Source organism: Lipophrys pholis (assembly GCF_963383615.2).
Source record: "Lipophrys pholis genome assembly, chromosome: 11".
NCBI classification, from domain to species: Eukaryota; Metazoa; Chordata; class Actinopteri; order Blenniiformes; family Blenniidae; genus Lipophrys; species Lipophrys pholis.
Window position 1 is genome coordinate 15522930 of NC_137631.1, and position 26564 is coordinate 15549493.

The 26564-nt window shown below is 42.2% G+C and overlaps 1 protein-coding gene across 1 annotated transcript in view; it reads left to right on the top strand.

The window, feature by feature from the left end:
• magi2b (membrane associated guanylate kinase, WW and PDZ domain containing 2b) overlaps positions 1-26564 on the top strand; it is a gene marked incomplete at its 5' end in the record, with an annotated part of 90130 nt that overhangs the window by 18751 nt on the left and 44815 nt on the right. The window contains 2 exons of the mRNA XM_080475941.1: positions 10438-10554; positions 25190-25309. Coding sequence (XP_080332067.1) covers positions 10438-10554; positions 25190-25309 — 237 coding nt within the window. The remainder of the gene's footprint in view (positions 1-10437; positions 10555-25189; positions 25310-26564) is intronic.

Genomic DNA, 26564 nt, shown 5'->3' on the forward strand with positions numbered 1-26564 from the left:
ATAAAGATATGGAAAGAGAGAGACAAAAAAGGAAAAACAAATGTCAGACGGGACAGAGGAGCAACAGAGAGGACAAATAGAAACAGAACCAAAACAGTAAAATCAGAGAAGGAGGAATTATTTTGGGGAGGAAAACAATAGAGGTAGAACAGAGGGTGGTAAACAAATGATAAACAAATCCAGTTCCGAGGAAATCAATTTAAATGAGATAGGATCAAGTGCAGAAATGTCATTTTACTTTTGTGTGACATTGAAATGACATTTGACTGCAGAGAAAAAACAAACACATGATGCTTCAAAAATACAGTTCTCTTTGAACTTTTGGAGGAAACTCACACAAAATGCTGAATGAATAATAGTTAACGATAAGAGGGTGGTCACATTTATCCACTCAGTTTCTTTCTTTCTTTCTGCAGAGCTTCATGGTGACATTCTTTAAATTAAGAGTTACTGGAGTATATAAACATGCAAAAAAAACAACTAAACAGGAACAGTATATGCCATTACTTTCCCATGTAGTCATACCAGACAGGCCTCAGCGCCCAGGTTGGATAAAGCAGTACAGGAGATGGATCGATGGTTACAAACAGGTTTTTCATTTGTGAGAAGAGGCACATGAAGAACATGCAAACCCCATCCAAAATGCCTCATCCAGTAATCCACAGTGTTAACAGTGTTGTTATTATTATTATTATTATTATTATTATTATTATTATTATTATTATTATTATTATTATTATTATTATGGTTGTTGTTGTTGTTATTATTACAACAATAACAACAATAATAATGTAAACATTTCTTATTCATTTCAATAATAATAATAATGTAATTTAAATGTATTATTTGTGTCCGGTGTGAGTGAGCATTAGCTTAGCATTAGCATTGTCTTAAGTGTGAGGCAGCTCTCTTACTCTAACTCAGTCCCCCTGACAGCAACAAGAAAGATGTTCAACTGTAAGTAACAATGTCATTATCCTATATCTGATGATGCACCTCTTATTTATTATTTACCTTTATATGAGCTATCTGCATGTTGGTAGTTTGTCTCAGCAGTTGCTGTTTTTTTCTCTTTGTAAAAAAATTCTGAAACAGTAGAAGAAAGGTTGTTTTTAAAAACGGGAAAAACCCTCTGAAAGATGGTTGGCTGTCAGTATGAAACATGTGGCAAAGGGCCCAAACCTGGCTCTATGACTGGCCAGGATTGGGCCCATATATTGAAAATGATTTGCAAATTCAGCTGATCTGGCCTTTCAGTCTCCTCTCAGCCTGTTCATTCAACCCCAAGTTGCTTCCATCAGTGTGGAAGCATTCCTAGAAGCCACTTCCACGGGTGTGTGGATGGGAAAATCGAGTGATAGAAGAAAGAGATAACGCAGCATGAGAATTGGCTTTGGGATCTGGCTTCGTAGTTTGGCTGTGCAAATTTAGTGAGCTCGGTGAAAAACACACTTCCTAGCAGTATCCTCTTGAAGAACACAATCCTGAACTGTTGGGGGACTCCACTTTCCAACAACAGCCCTTCCACTTCCCCTCCACTCTCAACTTGTGCCTTAAAGCTTCCTCAGCACAGGTTCCCCCAAAAATATAATCAGGTTAATCAGGTTTTCAAATCAAATTTACTTGTGTTTGTTATTAATAACTTTGATCTTTATTTAAGTTGGATTGCTATGTTCTGTAATTGCATTGCATTTGTAATTACAACTGTCAATCCAATTGGAAAACATTAGTCAATTGCACAATGTTTGTGAATGAATTACTATTAATCACACTATTCTTTCATATTAAGTTACCATAGCCTAAATGCACATTGCATTAAAACATATTATTAATTAATTTGCGATATGTACATCACACACACTGATATCAAAATAATGATGAATTTCTGGGGTTTTGTGAATGAATTCATACTCGCTTAGCACTGATATGAAACTCTGGGAGTTGTTGTCTGGTTGATTGAAATCGAACTGAAATTGAAAAATGATGTCGACATATGATGTTGACATATCAATAATAACTACACTATACGTAAAGTCAAAGGGTTTTCAATAAAATAAATTTAGTTTCAGATTCACTTCACGTTGATTTCCCAGTTATATGATTAAACTGTAGAAATTGAGTTTGAGGTCTGGAGTGTTTGTGTACCTGTTGACCCTGGTCCTGGCTTATCACGGTATTGTGTTAAAGGTGTGGAGGTCAGAGGCTTGAATGATTTGCATCTCGAGGAGAGCTGGGAGGAATCCAGGGATCATATATTCCTTCATTTTACTCACAAGTGTGTTTTTCAGAGGTGCAGCTCTGTAACCTTTGTAACCTCTTGTGGGAGTACGAGAAAGAAATCGATCAACAAGTATTTTTCCCTTACTTCTCCATGACAACCGCTCGGGTTCATCACCGCTTCACAGCAACAACCCCTCCCCCCCCTTCCCCAAGGCTCTTTGCTCTTAAGAGTTTCGCAGTTTAACTTTGAGGAGACACACTCACGAGAATCAGTCTGGCGAGACTGTTTCCCTCCAGTGTCGGCCTCCTGAGAGAGTGGGCATGTCAGACCTATTTATGCCTACCCAAATCAAACAAAATGGCTCCTGTTGGCCTCTATCTATATGCTTGTCTTTCAAACCTCACTCCAGTATTCATACAAACAGCTCCACTTGAGGAGAAAGAAAATATGCAGCACAGAACAAAGCCTGAATCAAATCAGTAGATTTACAAGTATGTCAGGCCATTACTGAGACATTTCAGACTTGAATACAATTTTACATGAGATATGTGGATTAGTCAACGTTCAAAGAAATGAATTTCATTCAAAGTTTATTTCTGTAGCGCCTTTCATGCAGGTTGCTCCAGTTGAAAAAGCTCCACAGAAGAGTTGACTCAGTGATAATATGAGCAAACAAAGACACGGTAAATGCAACATAAGAAGAAATTGAAAATAAATAAAAGTGGTAAGAGGGAGGAAAGAAGAAAGATAAAATATCAAAACGAGAAAAGCAGGATTTCCAGCTAAATTCACAATATTTACAAAGTTTAGTTCACAAAACCAAATATATCAAACATTTGCTTATATGTGGGGATTCCTAGTTCTTATGATCTCTGCATTTTTCATGTTTAGTCTGTAGAGTTTACATGATTTTCTTGTACCTTGGCTCTCTTGTTTTGGTTCTCTGGTTGTCTGCCACAATCTAAATACATACAGTACATGTTGCCCGTAGTCGTGAATGATTCCCTGCCTGTCTGTGTGTGTTAGCTCAGTGTTGAACAGGCTTGTGTCCTGGCCAAATCCTGTAATTCACCCAGTGTCAGTGTTTGCTGTAATCGCCTGCAGTTTCTGCAACGCTCACTTAACAGATAAAGAAGAGAAATAGATGGACATTAAAAAAAGAGGATGCTACTACCTGGGCTACAGTAGATTGTGATGGACACTTTAATTAAGAAATTATCCTACAGATTAATTCATAATTAATTTGCTCTTCCTTCATTAAACTCATTAGTTGCTGAATATAAAATAGGCTTGTGCAAATATAACAAAAAAAACTGATTAGAGTCTTAGATAACAGGGTTCAGATACAGGCCACATACAAATCCAAATATTGTGAAGAACAGGTGGCTTAGAAGGTGTGTTTATTCATTGATTACAATCAGGCATCTTGTATTATGCTTGATGGATTGAATGTAATGCAAAGAGAGGATGATGTCAGTGTGGTATTAAAGCAGAAGAGAGAGCAGAGATAAATGGGTGCAGCTCAGGCAGCTGAGACCTGCTTTGCTGTGTTAATTGAGGAATATCTGCTCTCTCGTCTTCTTCCGTGCGTGAAGTTTGTATGCTGCTTGGCTTGACCTCCGGCTAGATGCTGTTTTGAGGAGGACGGCTTATCAACATAAACTGACAGGTGCTGGAGTGTGAGCGTGACCTGCTGGGGGCGGTGAGGGCAGGATTAACAATTCCGTTAGTTGCCTGCAGGAGGAAAGTTCAATTATTATCATTCCGGCTATAGTACGACTGAGGGTGTTCGAAACGGCTGTAAATTAACATCTTGATATCTTTGGTTGCTTCTGCAGGGGCGATAGCCCTGAAATACTGCAAGAGTTAAATCTTAAGAACACAGAGGTGTGATTTTTCACGTTCATATAAACGTGGCAGTTTTCTTGAATTCTGTCTGCTTGGCTTACAGACAGACTCACGTCAACCTCAGCTGATTGGTTCTGCTTGAGGTGAACAAGCTGATGTACTGACCCGTTCTGTCGTTACTGCCTTACACACCTCCTTCATTTGTTGTACTTCTGAATTTGAACAGGATGTCACTATTACTTTAGAACTAGCGCATTAAACATGGAGCTACAACCTAATTGTTGTTGTAAGTTTCACATGTGCAAAGATAATTACTGTCATTATCATGCCATGTATGCATTTTTGTGGCTAATTGAAAATCCCTACTGTGAAACGCGGTGTTTCTCCAATCCATTTAGCGCTTGTCTCTCTGAACTGAACTGAACTGAACCTCCTTTTATATTTGTGAGAAGAAGCTATGAGAATAGAAATCCAAATCTTCTGTGAAGCTCAGCTTTTCTGCTCGGGGCGAGCGTGAAAACTGCAGCTGCTGTAAGTAACAATGATGGAGGTCATGTCAGTCCTACTTGTTGCTGCGAGCAGTCATAATTAAGATCAATCACAGGAGCTCCATTGAAGGGACACCAGAGCCAGTCTGCAGCCTCAGCATTTGGTAGCTCTGGTGACACACTAGGAATCAAGTATATGAACTTAATTATCATTTTGAATTAGTGGTTAGGTCATACATACATGGTGTTTGTGTGGATCGTAGCTCTTGTGTAGACCTGCTGTCACACTTCACATAGTGGTGTAGAAGATGACTTATACAGACTGCAGTATTAACTCTTGCACAAGTTTGCATCTTCCTGTGTGACATTGAGTTTTTTCACTGTGGTACCACAGCAAGTTGGACTGCGTGACGTTACATGAAAGGTGGCGCCGACAAATGTCCATATTCAAGAGCGATCGGGAATTGAGTTGTCGGTCTAGTAAGATTTATATACAAGTACAAAAATCATCTCAGACCAGGACAGATCACAGTGTCTCTGGGTAAATAATGTCCAACTGGCCCGAATATGACCAGCGCCACGGTCAGCAGCAGTCATAGTTCTGTATACAAAAACTTGAGTTGATTGTAGTCGTAGATTGTCTAACATGCTGTTTTTACTGCTGATATTCTCAGTGATCAGCAGAGAAAGATTATCGTTGTACACATGTTTTTTCTGATGTGCACATGACAATAATATTTGAATTAAATTGAATTTACACGCTACCTTGTTTTCAGCTCCTCAGTGAAAGTGTTGATGAATCGCACTGGTTTGGTGGGAGGAAATATCTCCAACTTCCCACTGCGCTGTTTTCGAAGTCTACTCAAGCAGGAAAGAGGGGCTGGTGTCTGGCGACATCTGTGGCTCCAACGAGTGCTGGGGGCTACATGACAGTTGGGCAGCCATTTACCTTTTACACTATTGAGAGGCAGAGGTTTGATTGATTAACCTGCCCAGGGGGCACCTTGCTTATTTTCCACTATGTCCTGGAATATCTACTAGTCTCACATGATGTTAACTTAGATAACTAGGATATGAATTATAAATGTATGCACTGATAAAATCCTAATAAGTTTGCTTCTGTCATTTGTATGTAAAATCATAGATTAGTGCAACATAGGGAGTTATTTTAAGTCTGTTGCCAGCTGTTGCAAAGCAAAAAGTCCCGAAATACAAGTGTCAGTGGTAGCTGCTAAATTTATAAACACAATTTTTAATGAGATCAGCCTAATTAAGTTTCACAACCTGTTGCTCCAACATGAAATTGAGATGAGCAGATATAAAATCTTGATTATTGTTGTGACATGTTGAAGTAAGTGTTTAAATACGGACTTTTACTGTGGAGGTTCAAGGTGAGCACATTAATCAAATGACTTAAGCAGTGGAGCCGCTACAGAATTAACAATAATTGGCCACAAGCTGATCTAATCTTCTACTGCTGATGTTGGTCAGGCGCAGGGTGTCCCAAGGTGTCCCAGCAACCCAACTTTATCTTCCTCCTGCCCTATTTTAATAGTCACACGCGCCACCAAAGCAAATACTCACATTTTCTTGTCCTCATTTGACACTGTCTGTTTCTGCCAGGGAAGCTTTATGTGAATGTCTGCTGCTTTTCTCTTGTGCAAGCACACAGGCAAAGACACACATAGCAGTCACCTAATTTGGATGTGTTGTGTTATTTTGTAACATGCATGGTCCATTTTAATTCTGGCTGCAGCCTACCGCTGTATTTGAAGAATTTCAGTCTCTGGATTTTTACATTTTTAAATTTCCATATTTTGAAAGCACGATTGGAGTCCATACTCAAGATTAAATTACTTACTTTGAATCAGTACTCCAATGTCGCTCTTCAGTATGGGGATGTAGTGTGAGGTAAATCAACAGCTGTGTGAACATTTGTTTGTGTTGCTAAGCGACAAAGACAGCAGATTATGTTGTGTACGCCTCTGACGATCTATACATCTCAGTCTGTAAAACAATTATTCTGTAGAAGTGGAAAGCTAGATTTCTTGCTAAATATATGGGGATGCCATCACTCATATTGTAAAGAATCCGCTCTGCCCACATTTGGATCCCAGCAGCATCCTAAACACTCAGCAGGACCTCATTTAACTCTCCCAGCAGTAACAGAACAGACACATATTTACGAGATATTGGACAGATAAATTCAGCGGACAGGCCCAGAGAGGCCCTGGCTGTGTCTGAATTCATCTGCTTGTTCTTTCATTCGCTGCTCCCTAATAAGAGTCAGTCATGAGCTTTATATTAACATTCTTGACATCTTATTATCATAATTTCACATCATCACCGACTGCTTTTCAATCTCCTAACTATATTTCTTTGGTGCAATAATTTGTAGACTTGGTAGCAGGATGCTACCTCTTTTTCATAGTGTAGTTTTATGGGCCATATTTAAAGTAATAAAACAACAAAAAAATCGTTCTGAAGGACTGATTTGGGACACCTCCTCACTTGGTGTGCCGCTACTTTAGAGAAAGTATCAGCTATGACATCATGAGCTGTGCCTCCTGAGAGGAGGACAGATTGCTTCAATGGGCCATCGTACAGAAATGTCACCATGTGATCTGTAACTTTCTTTTTTGTTTTTTGCAGATCACTTGACGACAATTTGGTGGGCAGTCAGTATTGATGAATATGATACGGGGCAGTACCTGCACTGACTAATCCTGTCTGCCTTGATGAGCTTGTGATTGATTGCACTGTCATCATTTTCCTCTTGGGGTGCTACAATTTTGGGAAATCTATAACTTACTACTTTGTTGAAGCAGCCAGCCACAAAATGAGTTGGCTGTGATGCATATTGAATATTATGGGCCTTTTATACAGCATCAAGTTTAAGTCTGAGGTTGCTAAATTTGTTCTGTTTGAACAGTTATGCACATAAAGCTTCTTTAAAATAAATAAATAAATAAAGCTTGATAGAAACAGCCCTCCTCCAGACTCAGCTATGCCCTGAGCTCAGTGCTCATATCATGTGCAAGTCTCTGTGTTGATGTTTGTTTACGTCTTGTATTTTGACCGAACCTTGCTGTAGAAGATGCTCAAGGCATCTTTCCTGGCGTCTGCAGCTGTGAGCTCATCAGTCCTCGGCATGTGTATAAGTGTGTGTAACCTCAGTGTGACATATGCTGCTGCTGCTGCTGCGTTTCTCTCCAGTCTGTGACGTTAACACAAGGTCAAACAGGGAGAGCATCTGGTGGGCGACGCAGAGTATTTGAGGAATGTCAGGGAGCATCTGGGTGCACTTGCGCACAAACGCAAAAACTACAGACACACGTCTACAAAGGCTTTCAAACGCATTAACATGGTAACTGTCACCTCTCTCTCTCTCTCTCTCTCTCTCTCTCTCTCTCTCTCTCTCTCTCTCTCTCTCTCTCTCTCTCTCTCTCTCTCTCTCCCCTCTCTGTTTTTTAGTGTCTTGCACACAAAAACACATAAGTGCTCATCACACAAATGCACAACTCTCCAGTGCAGTAACAGCAGCAGAAGATAGGGGCTGCTGCAAGACTGTGGAAGCTGTCTGGCCAATCCGCTGGCAGGTTGTGTGGAGCCCGGCTTCCCACTGGCACATCTCCTTCTCCTTTTTTCTGCCGATGATCGTCGTTTCTCTCCATCCGTTCGCGTCTCCCTTCCTCTCCCATCCCCCCGTACCCGACTTCTTCCTGAGGATTAATATTGGCTGCAGCCGGCCGCTGTGTGCCGGAGCAGCGGCGGAGCAGCAGAGCCAGAAGGGAGAGAGTGGGGTTTCACTGAGGCAGCAGAAGATGTGCAGTGGTTGCTTGCAAAGCTAGAGGACGCCTGGGAGGACAGGCTGTCTGTGGATATATACCTGTGGAGAAAGAACTGTTCTTGTCAACATCTGGGCCAGCTGCTGATGAGGTGTCTGGATTGCACTGTCTTTCTCTCGTCTGTCTGTCTGTCTGTCTCTCGTTCTCTTTCTTGGCATGTATCGGTGTGCATGCATCAATATGTGTGTGTGTCGGCGTTCGTGCATGTCAGAGATGTGTGGCCTATGCAACACACAGCCGTGTGATGTGATGTTTGCCCGTCTGAAAACCACCACAGTCTTAATGTTAATCAAGGCTTTATCCTGTCTTCCTTTGTTTCCTGGCCCTCTCCTCTCCTCTCCTCTCCTCTCCTCTCCTCTCCTCTCCTCTCCTCTCCTCTCCTCTCCTCTTGCTGTTGCTGTTTGTGAAGCAGTTCACAGCCTTGCTAAAATGGTGTCACTTTACATAAGATGTTGGTCTGAAAGGATTAATAATCCCCAAATCACAGACATTTGTGTCGGAGATGCACATGCCTGTATTGTATGCACCAGGTTTTCTGTGTAGAGTTTCCTTTCTATAGCTATATGTTGCCTTTGGCAGGCAGGCGCTGAATTGATCTTAAATGGTAGGCCGAACACTGTAGTCTCAGTTTGGCAGGAGGTCACTGGAGTATGCATGAGTGAGAGGACATGTTTGTCATTTGTAAATGCATGGCATGTAACCTCATCCCTCCCGCTGTCGGAAGTGGCCATTTGTGCATACTGAATGCTGCGTGGAAAATCAGAGCTCCTCCTCTCACCCTCCTGGGGTTCTTTGGTTTAAGATGAAGGGAGGAGAAACTATTCATGGCCATTATCATACAGCAAGTGCCACACAGATATGTTGGCCTGTTCTTAGTCTCCGGCTTTACTGCACAAGACAGCTTGTACAGCAAATAATCAACACAGACAGAGAGGCAGAAGCAAAGAGGTCTGAGCTCCTGTCCTCTGTAGCCTTTGTCACCCAACCTGCTGACACCACACTTTTAGCCTCAAGGGGATCACTGGTTTACACAATTACCATGATCTGTGTGTGTGTGTGTGTGTGTGTGTGTGTGTGTGTGTGTGTGTGTGTGTGTGTGTGTGTGTGTGTGTGCGTGCGTGCGTGTGTGTGTGTGTGTGTGTGTGTGTGTGTGTGTGTGTGTGTGTGTGTGTGTGTGTGTGTGTGTGTGTGTGTGTGTGTGTGTCAGCGTGTAGCCTCTTCTGTTTTGCATTGGTGTGAAAATCATTCTGAGCTGACAACCTGATTAAGCCATTTTACCTCAGTTAAAGGCGGAATATATATTTTTTTATTTTGTCTTATGAAACCCTTAACATACAATTTCCACCTTTTGCTGCTGACCAAGGAAGCCTAATATATATATATATATATATATTTGTGATGGCTACTTCTCTGCAGACTGTGAATACTACCTTTTAAAAATTGACTTTTTTTTTGAATCTACAGTGGGATTAATCAATAATTTCTTTGGAAACAAATTTAATCAATAGAGGATTTTTTTTAGGGTGGATCAATAAAAAAGCATCAATCTGCATTTCTCTTATTCTTCATTTGTGTGTATATATATATATATATGTATATATATATATATATAATTGTCTCGTGACTTGTCTGTAGAGGACAATTACATTTTATCAGTTGGGACAAGTTGCATATTTTTGTTTCAGCATCTCAAAAGTAAAATTTTTTACTATTAAATATTGCAAATATATTTTGCATGAATTAGCGAACACTTATCCCAAATATACTCTTACAGGTTTAGTCTTTTTGGAAACTTTAAACACTACAGTCCAAAAGCACTTGGTCTACAGAGCATTAGTCTTTAAGAGTTGGCCTCCCGGTCAGACTACCACTTGTTTGTTCCCAGAAGAAAAATTCTTAATGTTATTACGGAGCTCATTTTAATACTTAATAACTTCTGTGTCTGTCACTTTACCAAAGTGTCACCTGCCAGCTTTCTGTGTGTTTTCATCTGAGTGCAAACACTAACCTCTCTCCTGGTGTATTTGTTTAGGGGGGGTGGTTGACAAAGATTTGCGGCACTACCTCAACCTGCGCTTCTCCAAGGGCTCAGTGGACCACGACCACCAGCAGATCATCAGAGACAACCTCTACCTCCGCACTGTTCCCTGTGAGTCCGTTTTATTCTTGATCCTTCCTCACCACCGCCTGGTGACCTCCATCACTGTCTCACTCCTGTCTCTCATTGCTCTTTGATCTCCTCCTCCAGGCTGCCTCACCTTGTGTCTGTAATCATCTCTTTCATTGTCTTTCTCTATTTCTTCGACATCATTTTTCTCACACTTCTACGCATTGTTTCTTAGGTTTTTTTTTGTGTTTTTTTAGCTTCTTCACCTTGTCCTCGGGATACTGCTCTCTTATTTTTCATCTCACACTCGGGCTTTCTCTCCGTCTCTCGCCGTCTATCGCTCCTTCTTTTCCTTCAGCCGTCCGGCTGCCGAGCTCTCAGCCGGAGGTTTCCACGGCAACCACCCTCTTGTCTCGAGGCTTGCGTTGTCGTGATGCCCTACCCCCTTCAGCACACGATAGGCACGCACAACACACACCCATATACAAAGATAATCATGCGTTTCTCTCTTGAACGTGTAAAAAAAACCAGACAAACAAGTCTCTTGTCTGTGTGTGGGGAATTTTCCATTTTGGTAAACAAATCCTCACACACACGTCATGCCTGTGAGGTTACATGTAAACATGGGTTGCGTTATCAGTGCGTGTGCCTTTTGCCTGTTGGGGTACGATGTCATTGCCGTGATTGACATTGAGGGGGATGCTGTCCCCAGCAGGTCCGCCTTCTGTCAATACACCGCGCGCCTCGTGAATGAGCTTGCTTGCTGCAGACCACACGTTACTCCCTTCATGCAAAATGTGGATCAGTGTAAACCGGCTGGATGTTTTTCAATGGCTTGCGCAGACATATTTCAGCATGCTCTGGTAAATAACCTTATTCACATTTTAGGTTGTGTGACAGACGACAAGGCGAGTTTTGACGTCAGCACTCGTGTTTGCATTGACTGAGTGCTTCTACTATATATGTCCTCTGCCGGTGTGTTGAGCTGCTGACACAGAAGTGATTGTTTAATACACAGCTGCACACTTCCTGAGCCTCTCTCCTCCTCTTTTTCCTCTTCTCTCCTCCCTCCCTCTCTCCTGTCGTTTTCATCTCTGCTTCAGCTCGCGCTTACATTCTTTCCTGCTTTTCCCTCCTTTTTACTTCTTGGATTTCTTTTGGTGACCACCTCACGCCATCACATTTCTTTTTAGCCCTTTCTATTTTGACTCTACATGGCCTCTCCTTCTCCCTCCCTCTACTTCTGCTTCTTCCACCTTTCTCAGACCGTTGGCTGTGTAATAGTGCATTAAAGGCAGACCGACAGGGTGACTGCTAAGGTGATGTGAACTGGCTGAGCTTCAACACTTCTGCCCTATTGAGACTGAAGGATGGCACATACTTTTTTCAGTAGTAGCACGAACCACCAGAGTTTTGCCCCCGTGATTCAATTATAACAACCTTTCACCCCTGGGACTGGATAGACGGTTATTTTGTGTGATGTGTGAGTAGTAATGACATTCCCATAATTAACTGCCTATCACTTAACAAAGCTGATCCAGTGTGATGAAGATTATAGAAACTTCTAAACCTCATGCACGTCCATGCTGAATCATGTGCCAATTATCTGAATTTCCTTTAAATACATCTGTGATTTCACAGTGACTTCCTTAGTTTATCTCACCCTTGTGGACCTTATTTGCATTTGGTCTGTAGGTACCTGCATAAGAGACTGTTTCATGTGTAATCAATGTTACACTTTCTGGTAGTCTGAGGCGTTGCTCAACCAACAGAGTGACACAGCATCAGACAGCCAAAAAACAGGGATGGTGGTCCTGAGCGATGCACTGCTCATGCCCACTGGGCTTTTCGTTTTTGTGGTTTGGAGCGTTATAGAATCAGTGTTTTTCTCCCTTGTCTGAAGCGCTCTGACCATGCTGTCAGTGCGGGTCTGTCAGTTTGACAAGCAGACGCCACTCTGCATCACAACATGCTGTCAAGAATGTGTGTGTGTGTGTGTGTGTGTGTGTGTGTGTGTGTGTGTGTGTGTGTGTGTGTGTGTGTGTGTGTGTGTGTGTGTGTGTGTGCGTGCGTGCGTGCGTGCGTGCGTGCGTGCGTGCGTGCGTCCGTGCGTGCGTGCGTGCGTGCGTGCGTGCGTGCGTGCGTGCGTGCGTGCGTGCGTGCGTGTGTGCGTGCGTGCGCGTGTGCGTGTGTGGACTCACATGCTGACATCAACTACTGCATCCTGTTACATCATTCAGCATTGGCCACTTCCCTCCAAAATGAATGAATTAAATTTGCCGTGTGATGTTCATTACTCCCTGCAGTTTGTATAGTGAACCCCAGGCGACCAACTGTGTGTGTATATCTCTATGTTTTGTGTTTTGCTTGCATGTTAATGTTCACCATTTCTTTTGGATCTACACACATGCAACGTAATAGCAGGGCTACCACTTCAAGGACATCCTCATACTTTCATCCAACTAGGCACAGATGGCCGCTGCAGCCTTCTGTTTACAATGAAATAGATTAACCCGGTTGTGCAAGAGAGAATCAATGGTTGGATATAGTGTCAAGCAGAAGCAATCAAGAAGGCGGAGGAGAATCTGAGATGTGAATGGAAACGACTTCAGAGAGGCATCACACAGTGCAGGTTGAAGCAGTTGATGAGATTGTCACTGTTTGAACTCACTTTTCAAGCATTTGCGTTTTTTGAAGAAATTGAAGTGCTGTCCGATTTCGTTCGCATGGATAACTTGACCATTGTAGAAGTCAAGCTTGTGCTTTTGTATGAGCAGAGATTCTGAAAAGAGCTTTAGATGGTCCTTTTCTCTCCATATAAGCATGGCGAGACCCTCTTTGAAGTAAATGGGCATGACAGAAAAACACTGAAAACATGATAAAGGAGTGAGAAGGTCTAGAAAATGCACAGTATGAGGCATAGGAGCATGTGGAGCTATGGGGGACTATGGGCGAGAGGGACAGAGGATGATAATGGATTTAGACAACGAGCAAAGAGTCTCTTTCAGAAGATAGAAAATGGGGAGAAGACAGGAGGAGTGGAGGTAAAGAGGAGGCGATCAGCAGAGTAGAGGGAAGAAGACTGAAAATGAGAAGCATGAGTCGATGGAGGAGGAAGAGAAGGGGATGGAAGGTTGAGCTGTGGGGAGCAAAAGGGCGAACGTGCACTGAATGGGGGTAGAAGGAGATACGAGGGAGCCTCGTAAGTCATTCCCAAGAGAACCATCTCCTCTCCTCCACTCGACTCAGAGGCATCAGTAAAAGGCTCTATAAATAGCTGCAACAGTGAGCAGCACATTTCGCTACTCAGATAGCCTATAAATACATGCAGCTTCTGTCACTTTGCATCCGATGCTCTGGACGCATGCCGCCCTGCAGCTTCTCAGCCTCCGACAGGGAATCCTCCTCGGGAGACTTCAGAGGAGGAGCAGATAAAGATGTTGATGAGAAACGTGGCCGAGATGCTTAGGATGGTGATGGTGATAAGGTTGACAGACGTCTCTGATAATGATAGCTCTAATGAAGATGGCTATCATGATGATGTGAGCAAGTGTGTGTAAAATGAAAATCATCCGAATGTAAATGAGAGGTTTTAATGCACAGTCCTGGGAATCCAAAGTACACTTTCACACTGTTTGGATTCAGTGCATTTAGCAGTGAGGAGAGTACAAGGATGAGAACAAAAGTGAACATATATATTTATAATAAAAATTCTTAAGTTCAACTTGAAAGCATGACCGAATGCAGTATGTATAAAGCACTTGTGCCTGAGTTACCAGCTTCACTCTGCTGGTGTACATGTACTGTATGTGTGAATGTGACTCTGTATCTTCTGACAGTCTCATCCTTCCGCCTTTATTGCTATTGACAAGAATCACTGTCGACTTTACACCTGAGGAGCTATGACCGGGCTCTTTACGATAAGCAGTGGGTTTCTATGACAACTACAGGGTGTTTTCATTTTTGACTTATCAAACTTGTTGTTTGTTTGGATTTTACGTGTTATGGAGCCCGTGGTGAGTCAGTCAGTTTTGAGTGTTGCAAAAATTGCAAATTAGCACAGATGGAATCGAATTCAGTGACTGAACCTCACTTGAAGTGAATCAAACCGTTTTAAAATGGTTACAAGTGCATTTGTGACAAATTCACTGAAGAAGATAATTCATGATGTGACCTTGCTCGTAGACCGGGTGTTAAGCCTTGAAAAAAGATGCTTTTAAAATGCATGCTGGAAAGCACCTTGCTGAACCCATTTTTCTTTATAAACCATGTTCAAAGCTACAAAACCAAAACAATCCCCATGGATCTATTTAATGATGAATGAACATTAGTATGACTTCTCAGCTGCAGCCTCATGTATTTGTTTTCTGTCCCTTCCTCACTGTCAGCATTCACACTTTTTCAGTTCAGACACCACGGCTGCCAATGTGTCCAAGTATTAACATTTTCAGGGAGAATTTATTATTCATTTTGATTCAAATGCATGCCATCATTGTTAATGTGCAGTCAGATGGATACCTGCTGTAAATGCACGTTAACAAAGTATGCACCTCCAAACAAACACTTAGTTCATTCATCCGGAATGATTTCTTCAACAAACGAAGCTGTCACCACAGATATCCACCAAACTCTCCCACTTCCATCTGTGTTTGATCTTTAATTTTGACTGGCAGAGAAAAAAAACCCATTTGTTTTGCATCCAGAAATTTGTCCTGAAATTCACCCAATGATAGATTCTGTGTCATCGAGAGTTAAATCCTGTTTATAGATTGCTGTTGTGTAATTCAGATGTATACTAATGTGTGTTTGATTGAGATTAAATTCTAATTTGATTCTGTGAGTAATGATAATGAGGCAAGGAGGAAGCTATTTTAGGATATTTGTCTGGATGGTAATATTGAAGTTCAGTGAGGTGATGAAGATAAGTTCATTGTGTGTGTGTGTGTGTGTGTGTGTGTGTGTGTGTGTGTGTGTGTGTGTGTGTGTGTGTGTGTGTGTGTGTGTGTGTGTGTGTGTGTGTGTGTGTGTGTGTGTGTGTGTGTGTGGGAGAATGAGTGATTGTGCTAGCACTGAAACACACTATACCTACGTATGAATATACGCATGTTTTTTTTATTTGTTATATTACACAGTTGCATTGATTATTCTGTTTGTGGGTAGAGATTGAATAGGCTGAACTGATAAATTAATCATGGGAGTGTTACAAGCCATTCTTTTTTAAAGTCGTGCGTGTGTGTGTGTGTGTGTGTGTGTGTGTGTGTGTGTGTGTGTGTGTGTGTGTGTGTGTGTGTGTGTGTGTGTGTGTGTGTGTGTGTGTGTGTGTGTGTGTGTGTGTGTGTGTGTGTGTGTGTGTGTGTGTGTGAGAGAGAGAGAGTGAAATACACCATCCCCCAGGGACTCTCTCCTTAAAGGGTGATTTGCCTGCTGGCTTGCACTTGTTAAAGGCCTGGCTGACATGCTTTGATGTGGTTCTCTGCTCCCTGCAGTTTGATTGGCACTCTGGATTAATGTTGTTCCTCAGATGAAAGAAACCGTGAGGGAATGAGATGAATTTTATGAAATGAAAATAGCAAATATTGAACTTGTTTTAATGAACTGGTTATGTTTGCAAAGTGCCCCCCCCTCTTCCCCTTTAAGCCCCAGACAGGTGTCATCTCATCACTTTTTCTTCGAGTCAGTGTGATCCTCCTGCTCAGCACTTAGTCACAAAATGTGCTTCTTCTGTGGCCTTTTTCTACTTATGTTCTCTTTGAGTTTTACCTCACTGCCTCTGTGTTTGCCGGTGGCAGCCATCAGATCAGAGTAATGTGCATGATGAGCTGGGATCTCGTCCCGTGATAGTCAAGGAGCTTGATTGCTTACTCTGCTCAACTCTTTCTAGACACGCACACGCAACTCACTCTAATGGTGCATTCAAGTAACAGAAAACAATAGAAACTAACATGACATTGTCAGTGAACCTTAACGTTGCAACAATAACACAACTGCAGGGATGTTACACTGTTTTTGTAATTTTCCTGTTACAGTAACAGTAAGTAACTGGCAGCCACACTGGTAGTCAGCCAGATCTAGATGAATAAAAACACACACGATCCACACACAACAGGAACACACAATCACACACTACTCGCTTCACACACATATCACGACCACCTCTGTCGTCCTGTGTCAGTCAGCTCTGCAGACTTATAAAGTTGCTTTTCAGCCTTTCGTAGCTGATTTCCATCACTGCAGGAATCACCTCAGTAAAGCAGTAATTTCTCACCCAACCTCCAGCCCCACCAGACGCTGAACCCCCGAGGAACATGGCTATCTTTGTAGCAGCTTAGCAGACTTGACAAACAATATTCAATTGGAAGAAACATTCTACCTGATTCCACCTGTTTTTCCTCGATACTTCGGTCTTTCGGTATAATTGTACATTACTGCTGCTCACATGCCTGTGGTGTAGTGTTGATTATGCAACACACTTGTATTTGATGTAGTGTCTAAGCACACAAAGCTATAGCAAAGAATTTTAAAACTCATCATTCTGCTTATTGATAGATTTGTTTTGGGTTTTTTCAACTCTTTTGGGGAATTTTCATGATTAACTTCAACGGTTGGTCAATTGGTTTGTGTGACGTGTGAGCTTGCTCATCAATTGATTGAAGGTTGAATGTTTACTGCTTTAACAAACATTAAAGGTTTCAGTTATCCAACAAAAATACACAAAATCAGTTATTTGTAGCTTCTGAAATGAATAAAGTTAATGACATCCTTCGCCTTTTGTGGTTCTAAAATTGGTGAATTTATGTCCATCCATCCATCCATCCATCCATCCATCCATCCATCCATCCATCCATCCATCCATCCATCCATCCTTACATTTGTTCAAGGGACATTTGAGAACAATATTTACTCTGACTTAAATTGCCACAATCAGGAAGTGTTTGGTATTTTTTGTTGAGAATGTCTTTATAGGATTAACTGACCAATATATCAACTGTACATTCAAATGTTTTCATTTTGAGTGCTTGTTGAAACAGACAGGTCTGAAGGTTGCTAATAAAGTTGAAGTCAAAGGAATATTTTGACTTTCATTGAAACAGCATTATTCACTTTTTGCCTAGTGTTTCATATAATCAATATTTACTGCTCAAGCATCTTGTCAGCTGAATTTAGCAGGAAGACAACCCGCAGGAGGAAATACGTAGGCTGAATCGCTCCCGGAGTAACAAAACCCACTTACTAGCTCGTCTGAAACTAATTGTTTGTTCTGAAGCTCAGAACAAACAATTAGTATCATGTTTGGTCAACCTCAATTCTTGGTGTGAAAACAACAATTTGGGAGTCGCTGGGTAGGGTGGACGATGATATGCAGCAGTAATTGATAGTTAATTGCAAAAACTTTATTGAGTCTTAGCTGGGCGCATGGCCACTGCTTGAAGCCAATAAATAGTAAACCATAGCCTCCTGAAACAATAAGTCCCCTCATTCACTTTCTTTTTCACCTTTTGTTCGATGCCAATCGGTGACCTGAAGCTGTTGTGACCATCTGTCCCTAGTGACCTGTCCAGGGTGTCTCCTGTCTTCACCCATTTTTAACTGAGTGTAGCAGAGGAATATATGCATTAACAAGTACAGGAAATCGTTTTACAACCCCATTAATACATAAAGGGATGAGAAAACATGGAGCATGGAAAGAGAATTGTAACTGACGTGAATAAGATAAAACCGGTCGCTCAAAAAAGTTCCAATCTGTCAAGTCTTATAAAATGAATACACAGGAGATCGATTTTTCAGGTTGCAGTGGTGACATTTTAAAGATGTACCATTTTCATTGTTCCAATTTGGCTGACATTTTAAAGGTGCTGTTTGCCAGATTTTGCTCGATTACCTTGTGGACATGTACATACAGATGTAATGTCTGCAGACATTAGGATGTTACTCAATGCTGATAAACGTTCTCGTGATCAACGGGCTGCTAAAGTCATTTTGTAAACTACTTGGCCTAATGCAAATCCTTCATATTGCTCGGGTTTTGAAATATCATTACACTGAAATTCACTGTGCACAACACAAGTCTACCTTCAGCTTTTTATGAAAAGTTGGGTTTATATGAAACTGCGCAGCATTCCCATTCTTTGCCCCAGCGCTGCTTCTGTAAGGGCAGGGCGGCATCCAGCCTCAAGAGGGTTTTACACCTGAGAGGCCATATGCACGCTCCTCAGTGCTCCCATCCTGCTGCTCCCGTCAGAGTCCATGCTATCCGCTCACATGCCGGTTGAATCACTCTGAGGTAACCAGGTGTGAGTGCTCAGCGGTCAGGCTGTGACAGTAATTGATGAAGTATGAGGCTGCGACGAACGTAAACCTGCAGCTCTGCGGTGCAAAGTGAGCTGAAGAGGGGGACCTCTGAGACTGTGACTAGTAACACGGCTGTACATACAAAATGACTTGTCACATCTGACATAAATATTATTTCTCTACAGCTGATATAGATGTTTCTCCTTGTTACCATGGCAAGTCTGTGTTGCCAAGCACTGACGTGTTGTCGGGGCAGCAGACACGACTGTCAGAGTGATGCCATGTTGTGTCGCTGCATCATCTGTAGCCCCGGCTTTGTAGTGTAAATAAGTGTGTGTGTGTGTGTGTGTGTGTGTGTGTGTGTGTGTGTGTGTGTGTGTGTGTGTGTGTGTGTGTGTGTGTGTGTGTGTGTGTGTGTGTGTGTGTGTGTGTGTGTGTGTGTGGATCATAACTCTTGTGTAGACCCGCTGTCACACTTCACATCTGCCAACTGGGAAGACTAAAGGCAGAGGAGGAGGAGAGATGAGGAGTGAGAGAAAGGAAAACGACAAAGGGAAGGGGCAAGGGATTAAAAAAGATCGAGAGGGAGTAATGAGGACATAGCTCACAGAGAAACAGATGGATGGGAGAGCAATGAAGAAATGAGAGGAGTGAGTGAAAGGCTGAATCAAGAAAATGGACTGATGGATTGATACACTGAAAAAAATTATTCTCAGTCATTTCTACAAACACAAAAATAATTTGTTGAGTTAATGTAATTTAATCATGTCACACATTTCCATCTATTCATATTAAGTAGATTGAATCCCATTTATTCATATTATCTGTACAACATGTATTAGAATGAACCATTTAACAACAAGAAACTCAATATGCTCATGTTAATCAAACATATTTCTGATATGTCAACTGAAAAACTGCATAGTTGATTTTTTTGTGTGTTTGAGTGTAGATAGATCGATCGCTCTACATTATAAATATTGCATGCGTCTTTAAACAAAGTATTTAATCGATTTCAGTTTTACTTGATGAAAATATCAAAGTATGTGGATTGAACCCCTGCCCACACTGATCCTCTTCAGAGTCTTAACCACTTTTTCCAGTTCCTCTGAGTACCTTTAAGGCTCATTTATGGTCCACATACACACAAACAAAGATATGTGTGCTAGAAATGGTGTAAACATCACTATTTTTATTTTGAATGTGGCCATTGCATTGGAATGAGCATTTGTAAATCACTCTACCAGAGGGGCTGCTCTAAATCAACATGGTGGCCAAGAAGAAAAGTGGAGGTTGTTTTGACGGATAAGGGGGAAGTCAATGATAACTAATATGGCGAGTGCAGGAGGTAGCACTAATCTTGATATTGAGAAAGAGGTACAATAGGAGGCAGCGTTGCAGGCAACAGTGATGCGTGAGGCCATTAAACTTCTCGAGGCATGTTACACAGCCGCTCTTCGAAGAGCTTTATTAGTTGTTCTTCGCCTCTAATCTCAACGCTACCTCGAGGCATCCAGTGCTGCTGCTACACTTGGTCAAAAAGCATCTGTAATTATCAAACGTATATAGCTTTCTGTGCATCTAATTGTAGCCGTCTTCACCACTAATCGAATCCATAAATGAAGTTTTCATTGCTATGCAAACTTACCTCTTACAAACCTGTCATTGTGTCCTGCCAGGTTAAAGAGGTGAAAACAACTGTCAGTTTAGTTAAATCAATTATAATCCTGGCAATAAATATATCACTTTGTGCACTGTGCTCAGGTCAGGTTGACATGACTATCAGAAGACTGTTGTGCTGTCACATCTGGCACGTCATGTAAAGCCTCTTCATAGGGTCCATCTGAAGATTGTTGAGAGTGCCATGCCTGTTCACCTTTTAGAGAGTATTTTTAGGTGCTGTTACCTCAGTCTTAGTAACAACTTCTCTGAACTCCCACGGCAGCCTGATGTCTGTGATGGATGAGACGCAGAAACCCAAGAGGGGTTTGTCAGACAAACACAATCCGCATATAGACGCTCAGGAGGGACCACGCATATCCAGTTTTACTCAACTGGGTTTGTTGCACAGTTCAATTACTGTACAGCTGTTCCCTGTATTATACCTACAAAGGCATTACGAATACTGCAAGTCTTTTTTTTACATACATGCCTCAAAACTCCAGAGAGTCATATCTGTTGCTTGGTGTCTATAGATTGAAGCATTAACTATTGATATGAGACGCTTGCCTCGCCCGCCGCCGCCACCTCCTCCTCCTCCTCCTTGCTTTCACACAGACTCACGCTGAGACCATATCACTTGCCCCCGCCCCCTCACCCTTTATTATGATAATGATTCCATCGATAGTCTATTTTTAGATCTGGCGCTCCACCGCTCTACTTCTCCCTCTCGGTGACTTCCTGTCTAATTATACAAACATGCGTATGAATACATGAACGCATTCTCAAACACACTTGCAGGCTGCTGTGGATGCACCGCAAGGTTAACCAATCAGGCCTTTTCTCTCCTCTCGCTGTCTCCTTCTGTGTTGCTGGTTCTTTCTGTTTCACTCTGCTTGCCACTCCATTATTTAGCAAAGGTCTTTGTCCTCTTATCGTCTGACACCCAGCTGAGTTATTTCAGTATATCAGCTATTTTTGCTTTAGCTCTAAATGCACTTTCCTTGTTAGGTTTCTGTGTAATATCACACACACACACACACACACACACACACACACACACACACACACACACACACACACACACACACACACACACACACACCCACACCCACACCCACACCCACACCCACACACACACACACACACACACACACACACACACACACACACACACACACACACACACACACACACACTATTCTGTAGTGCTCAGTAGTTGTGGTTTGAGCAGAGAATGCTTTCACCCCCAAATGTGGCGATGCTGAAGCTTTTCTTTCTGTGCTATTATAGATTTAACTCGTTTAAGCCATAAATCTCCGTGGCGCTCATACTCTTACTCGCAGCGTCACCTCGGAGAAGGTTTGGCTACACTTGCTGATTGCAATGCAAAGGCCATATTTGGCTCACGGCCAACTTTATCCTTTATTAGCGAGAGCATGACATCCAATCAATAGTCAGCAGCAGCAGCAGTGTTTTAGGCTCAGAGAGGGCTTCACTGCATCCCCTCTCCTTGGTGTGTTTTTGCACCTGTGCATTGAGCCCTTCTATGTTCAACTCATTTATAAAAGCTTTATATTTTTGGCCTCTACTGGGGAGTTTTCAAGGATAAGAAAAAGAACAATGGTAAAGTGAAAGGCAGATGAAGACTGAGAAAGGTAGAAAGAGGGGAAGGAGGAACAGTATGGATTTTTCTTTCTTGGGGACAGTGGTCTTAAATAAAAAGGTCTACTTCACAAGTATTTAGTGGGAGAGTAGGAAGGAGTCGGAGCCAATAGTGAGGAAGAAAAACATGTAATGTGCTAAACCAGCCTGAGCAGAAACGTGTGAAGAGAAGGGAAGAGAGAAATGAAGAACAGTTTGCCTATCTCAAAGCTAGATAGGCAATCAATATTCCCAGCTCAGATTCAACAAGACGCTCTCCCTCTCCCTCCCTCTCTCCCTTCACTTGGTCGGTGTGTCCACTGAAGGAAGCTGTGGGAGAAGGCCATCAGCAGGTCATCAGTATTCCAGCAGGCTCTGCCCACTCTGGTGTGGGCAGCAGAATAATTTCATTCTGATCTTACAGATCAATAGCTGTACCCAGTGGAAAGCGACCAAGCCCGCCTGGCTGGCCGAGCCTCTGCAGTATTCAGAGGAGCACTGCACATGCAGTAGGTGACCCTGTTCAAGATCCTGTTAACCTGCAGTGCCGCTCGTATAGTGAGGCTCACTTGAAAGGTCTTCAATACATCTTCTTAGATTACTTCTAGTCGATACGACTGAGAGATAAATATTTACCAAATGACAGATACAATGACCACCTTATAACTGCCGGCAGTATGATGCACTCTGATGCAAAAGCTTTTATGTATTCATTGTCTTCGTTATACACATAAATATGAATATATGCTGAGTCAGAAGGGGGATGAGTCAACTTGTCATGGTGGGGATGAATTTTATTAAACCATATAATGCAATGCACCTCACTTTATAAACCAGAACTACAGCCTGAAAAATTGCCACGGAGTAAAAATCAATACCTGTGAAATTGAGGGGGAAAAAACGTAAATACTTTAATACTTTAATACTTCAACTTGCAATATGTTCTACTCTCGTTTAAACAGAATGCAAAAATACTTGTGAGAGGTGGACACAATAAGTTTTCCGGTAAATCATTTTCTTCCATTAAGAAATGTGGATTATTAACTTTATCGCATTTGCACATATATTATTATTATTATTATTATTATTATTATTATTATTATTATTATTATTATTATTATTATTATTATTATTATTATTATTATTATTGTTGTTGTTGTTGTTGTTGTTGTTGTTATTATTAGTAGTAGTAGTATTAGTATTATTATTATTTACAGTTTGAGTGGTGTCTGAAATATAAATAGTGAATGAACATGAAATCAGCTGTACAAGCTAGATTTTGCCTCCTCCTTGGTTTTATCTTCAGCTTTGAATACACATCATATGGACAAATATGGATCTGTGCAAGCATTCTCAAGCAGTTGAGAGTAAGTGCTGCAAAGCAAGAACGCTCTAAAACAAGAGACATTCGTACATCTTTATATCAATGAACAACATGTGATTGTTCTTTTAGCACTAAGCAGAACAAACATAGTAACATGATCCTTTTGGCTTGTACTTGACTGCTGCACATGTGCAGAACATTATCAATGTTGAAACAAATGTACTGTTCAGCTCCACATTTGACCAATTTCAGTGATGAAAGTCAGAGTACATCAAACAGTTCCAGAGAGGTACACACTCACACAAACACACTGGGCCTCATACCTATGGGGTTGTGGATTTACAGGCTCCTGCTGCGCTGTGATCAGCTTGGAGATGGGATTACTGTTGGCACAGTGGGCACTTTGTCACCATTTAGAGTCACAAAGACAAACATCCACATGGCAGTGATAAATACAAGAGAGCACACCTTGTGTGGACATACCAAAGAGCAGGACAGTTTTATAGGCGCACTGCAGTTTTCTGATAGTCAGGACATTATTACCCCGCTCATTAGGTGTTGTTAAGCCTCAATCTTCACTCCCAGTAGTGAGGTAAATACAGTCGGGAATGTTCAATAGATGCACTGCAGAAGCAGAATGGTGACAGGTGATCAATGGGGATGTAATGATTAAGATATCACACTCTGAGATGAGTTGGAGGATCCTGCAATCCCCCCTCACTAAGTGTGTGCATATGTGTGATGATGCCACTGCACATCCACCACCTGCTGCTGTAATATCCCACAGCTCACACGGCTGCTGTGACACTCGTAAGTGTTTTATAACCTTCCATTCATACCTGACCACATGCACCCCCATATTGTCTTCGGCCTTCCCCAACCTTGTCAGCTGATCACCTTCACAGATCTGTGCGACTGACCTGTTGGAACAAATCTTTCATTCTCTGGCAACTGCACAGCTGGATCAATCTGACTTAGCTCTTTCCATGCGGACCCCTGAGTCCTGGGAAAAGCTCAGAGACTGTTCTCCCTCTCCACACCAGACCAACGACTGTTTTCAGGCTTGATCGATGGAGGGGAGGGATCAACCCCAGCAGACTTCACTGAGCCTGGGCTGAAAGTCCACTTGGCAGAGACACAAACACAGCACCTCATTAAACTCAAAACTCCCAGTGCTGCCATCACACCGGCGAGCTTAGGCGCTGCAGCACTGATGGAGATCTCTGGAGCAGTGATGCAGGAAGGCTCTAATTGCTGCATGCTAATGTGTTGCCGCTGCATTTCCTGCTGTTTCGACAATAACTTGCTCGGCACAGTATTGTGTGCTGTGTAAGGAGGTTTGAGTTATGCTTCGTAACTGCCATATTGACTCGCTCATTACTAAAAGAGCGCCGGATTGGCTTGAAGGGAACGCATGAATGGTGGTTTGCAGTTTGATCTTGCTCTGCCTGCTCCTCTCTAGTTCTCCCTCGCTGTCTCTCACTGTCACTCACATGCAATTGTGTGAATGGATTTGGCTATCACAAGTGATGACTCCTCAGTCTGCCTCTTCTGTTCCATTTCCTTTCCCCTCCCACTTCCTCTCATGAACTCTGCAGCCTCAGATCTGCCGTCTTTTTCTGTCCGGCCTTCTTTTTGCAGGGCTCTTTCAAGGCCTTCCTGCTTTTTCTTCTCAAGTGCCCTATTTGGCTCTAATGACCTCTCCCTCTTCATTTCTCTCTTCCTCTCTCCCCCTTTATCTTTCTCACGCTCTCTCTGCAGGTACCACACGGCAGCCTAAGGAGGGGGAGGTGCCAGGAGTGGACTACAACTTTGTGAGTGTGGAGCGTTTTATGGAACTGGAACAAAGTGGAGCCCTGCTAGAGAGTGGAACCTATGAAGGTGAGCTGTGGACAAAATATTCTGCATCTGTCAGGGAAATACAAGTGTTTAGGGAGTGAAGGTGGGACGTATGTTTCAGTTGAGCTGTTTCGCTGTTTTTAAAGTGACTTTGCCTTTTTACACTGTAAAAACATTTGCTTGTTTAATTACGTGTTGCCAGGTGATGCTCTTATACACCACTCAAGGAAACAACATTCTCTGCATTAATATAATAGCTTTCTCTGTGTGTGTGTGTGTGTGTGTGTGTGTGTGTGTGTGTGTGTGTGTGTGTGTGTGTGTGTGTGTGTGTGTGTGTGTGTGTGTGTGTGTGTGTGTGTGTGTGTGTGAGAGAGACTGGACTTCTGCCATATCCAAGTCATGTCAAGTCTGTGCATCTCTGCTTTGCTACACTGAGATATATATCTACAGATGGGGGATTTGCTGGTTCATTTGTCCAGAAGCAAGCAGAAGCAGTGCTTGTCTGGCTGAACACACACACACACACACACACACACACACACACACACAAACTCATGTGTGTGAATGTGCGCGTGTTGAAGGTCCAGGAACATGTTTGCATACATGTGCGTGTTTCAGATTTTTGTTCCATGTGCATGTCACAGTTGTGTGTCTACAGTGTGTGTTTTCCCTAACGCAGAGCTCACTTTAATACCCACTAGGGTAAGCTGTCTCTTTCTGTCTGTCTCGCTGCACTGGAGGTGCTGCAATTCATTTTGTCCATGAAAAAATAAGAGAGAGGACTCCTGACGATAGAAGAAAATGCTGGGAGGGAAGAGGGTTTGCTGATGAAGTAATTTGATCAGATGCTAATTAATATGATTAATCAAATTAATGTTTTTTCCAAGGGACTCACAAATGCATGTTTCTGCATTGCAAACAAAGTCCACACTATTAGACAAGAATAATCGTCAGCTGCCATGCTACTAATGTACACCGCTAATTGAGTTTCACAAGTGCACCACACACAGCTTGGTTTTGCAAAATCTTGATTTAGGTGGAGTAATATTCATTAAGTTCTCATTGTCTTCACCTGGTTTAAGACTTGAGTCCACCTGGATTTTGCCACCTGGAAGTAAGTTTGAAGAGGTATTATATCTAAAGAGGAAAAACACAGCTAAAGCCTTTTGCTGTCTCAGATGCAGGTTCTGGTTTTCACTCGGCCGCAGTCTGCTTTTTTGGGGTGAAGCCAAGTTGAGGGTTTATCTCTGGGTTTAAATAGCTTTCTCATGTTTGTAATGTTTATGTGTGTATTTAT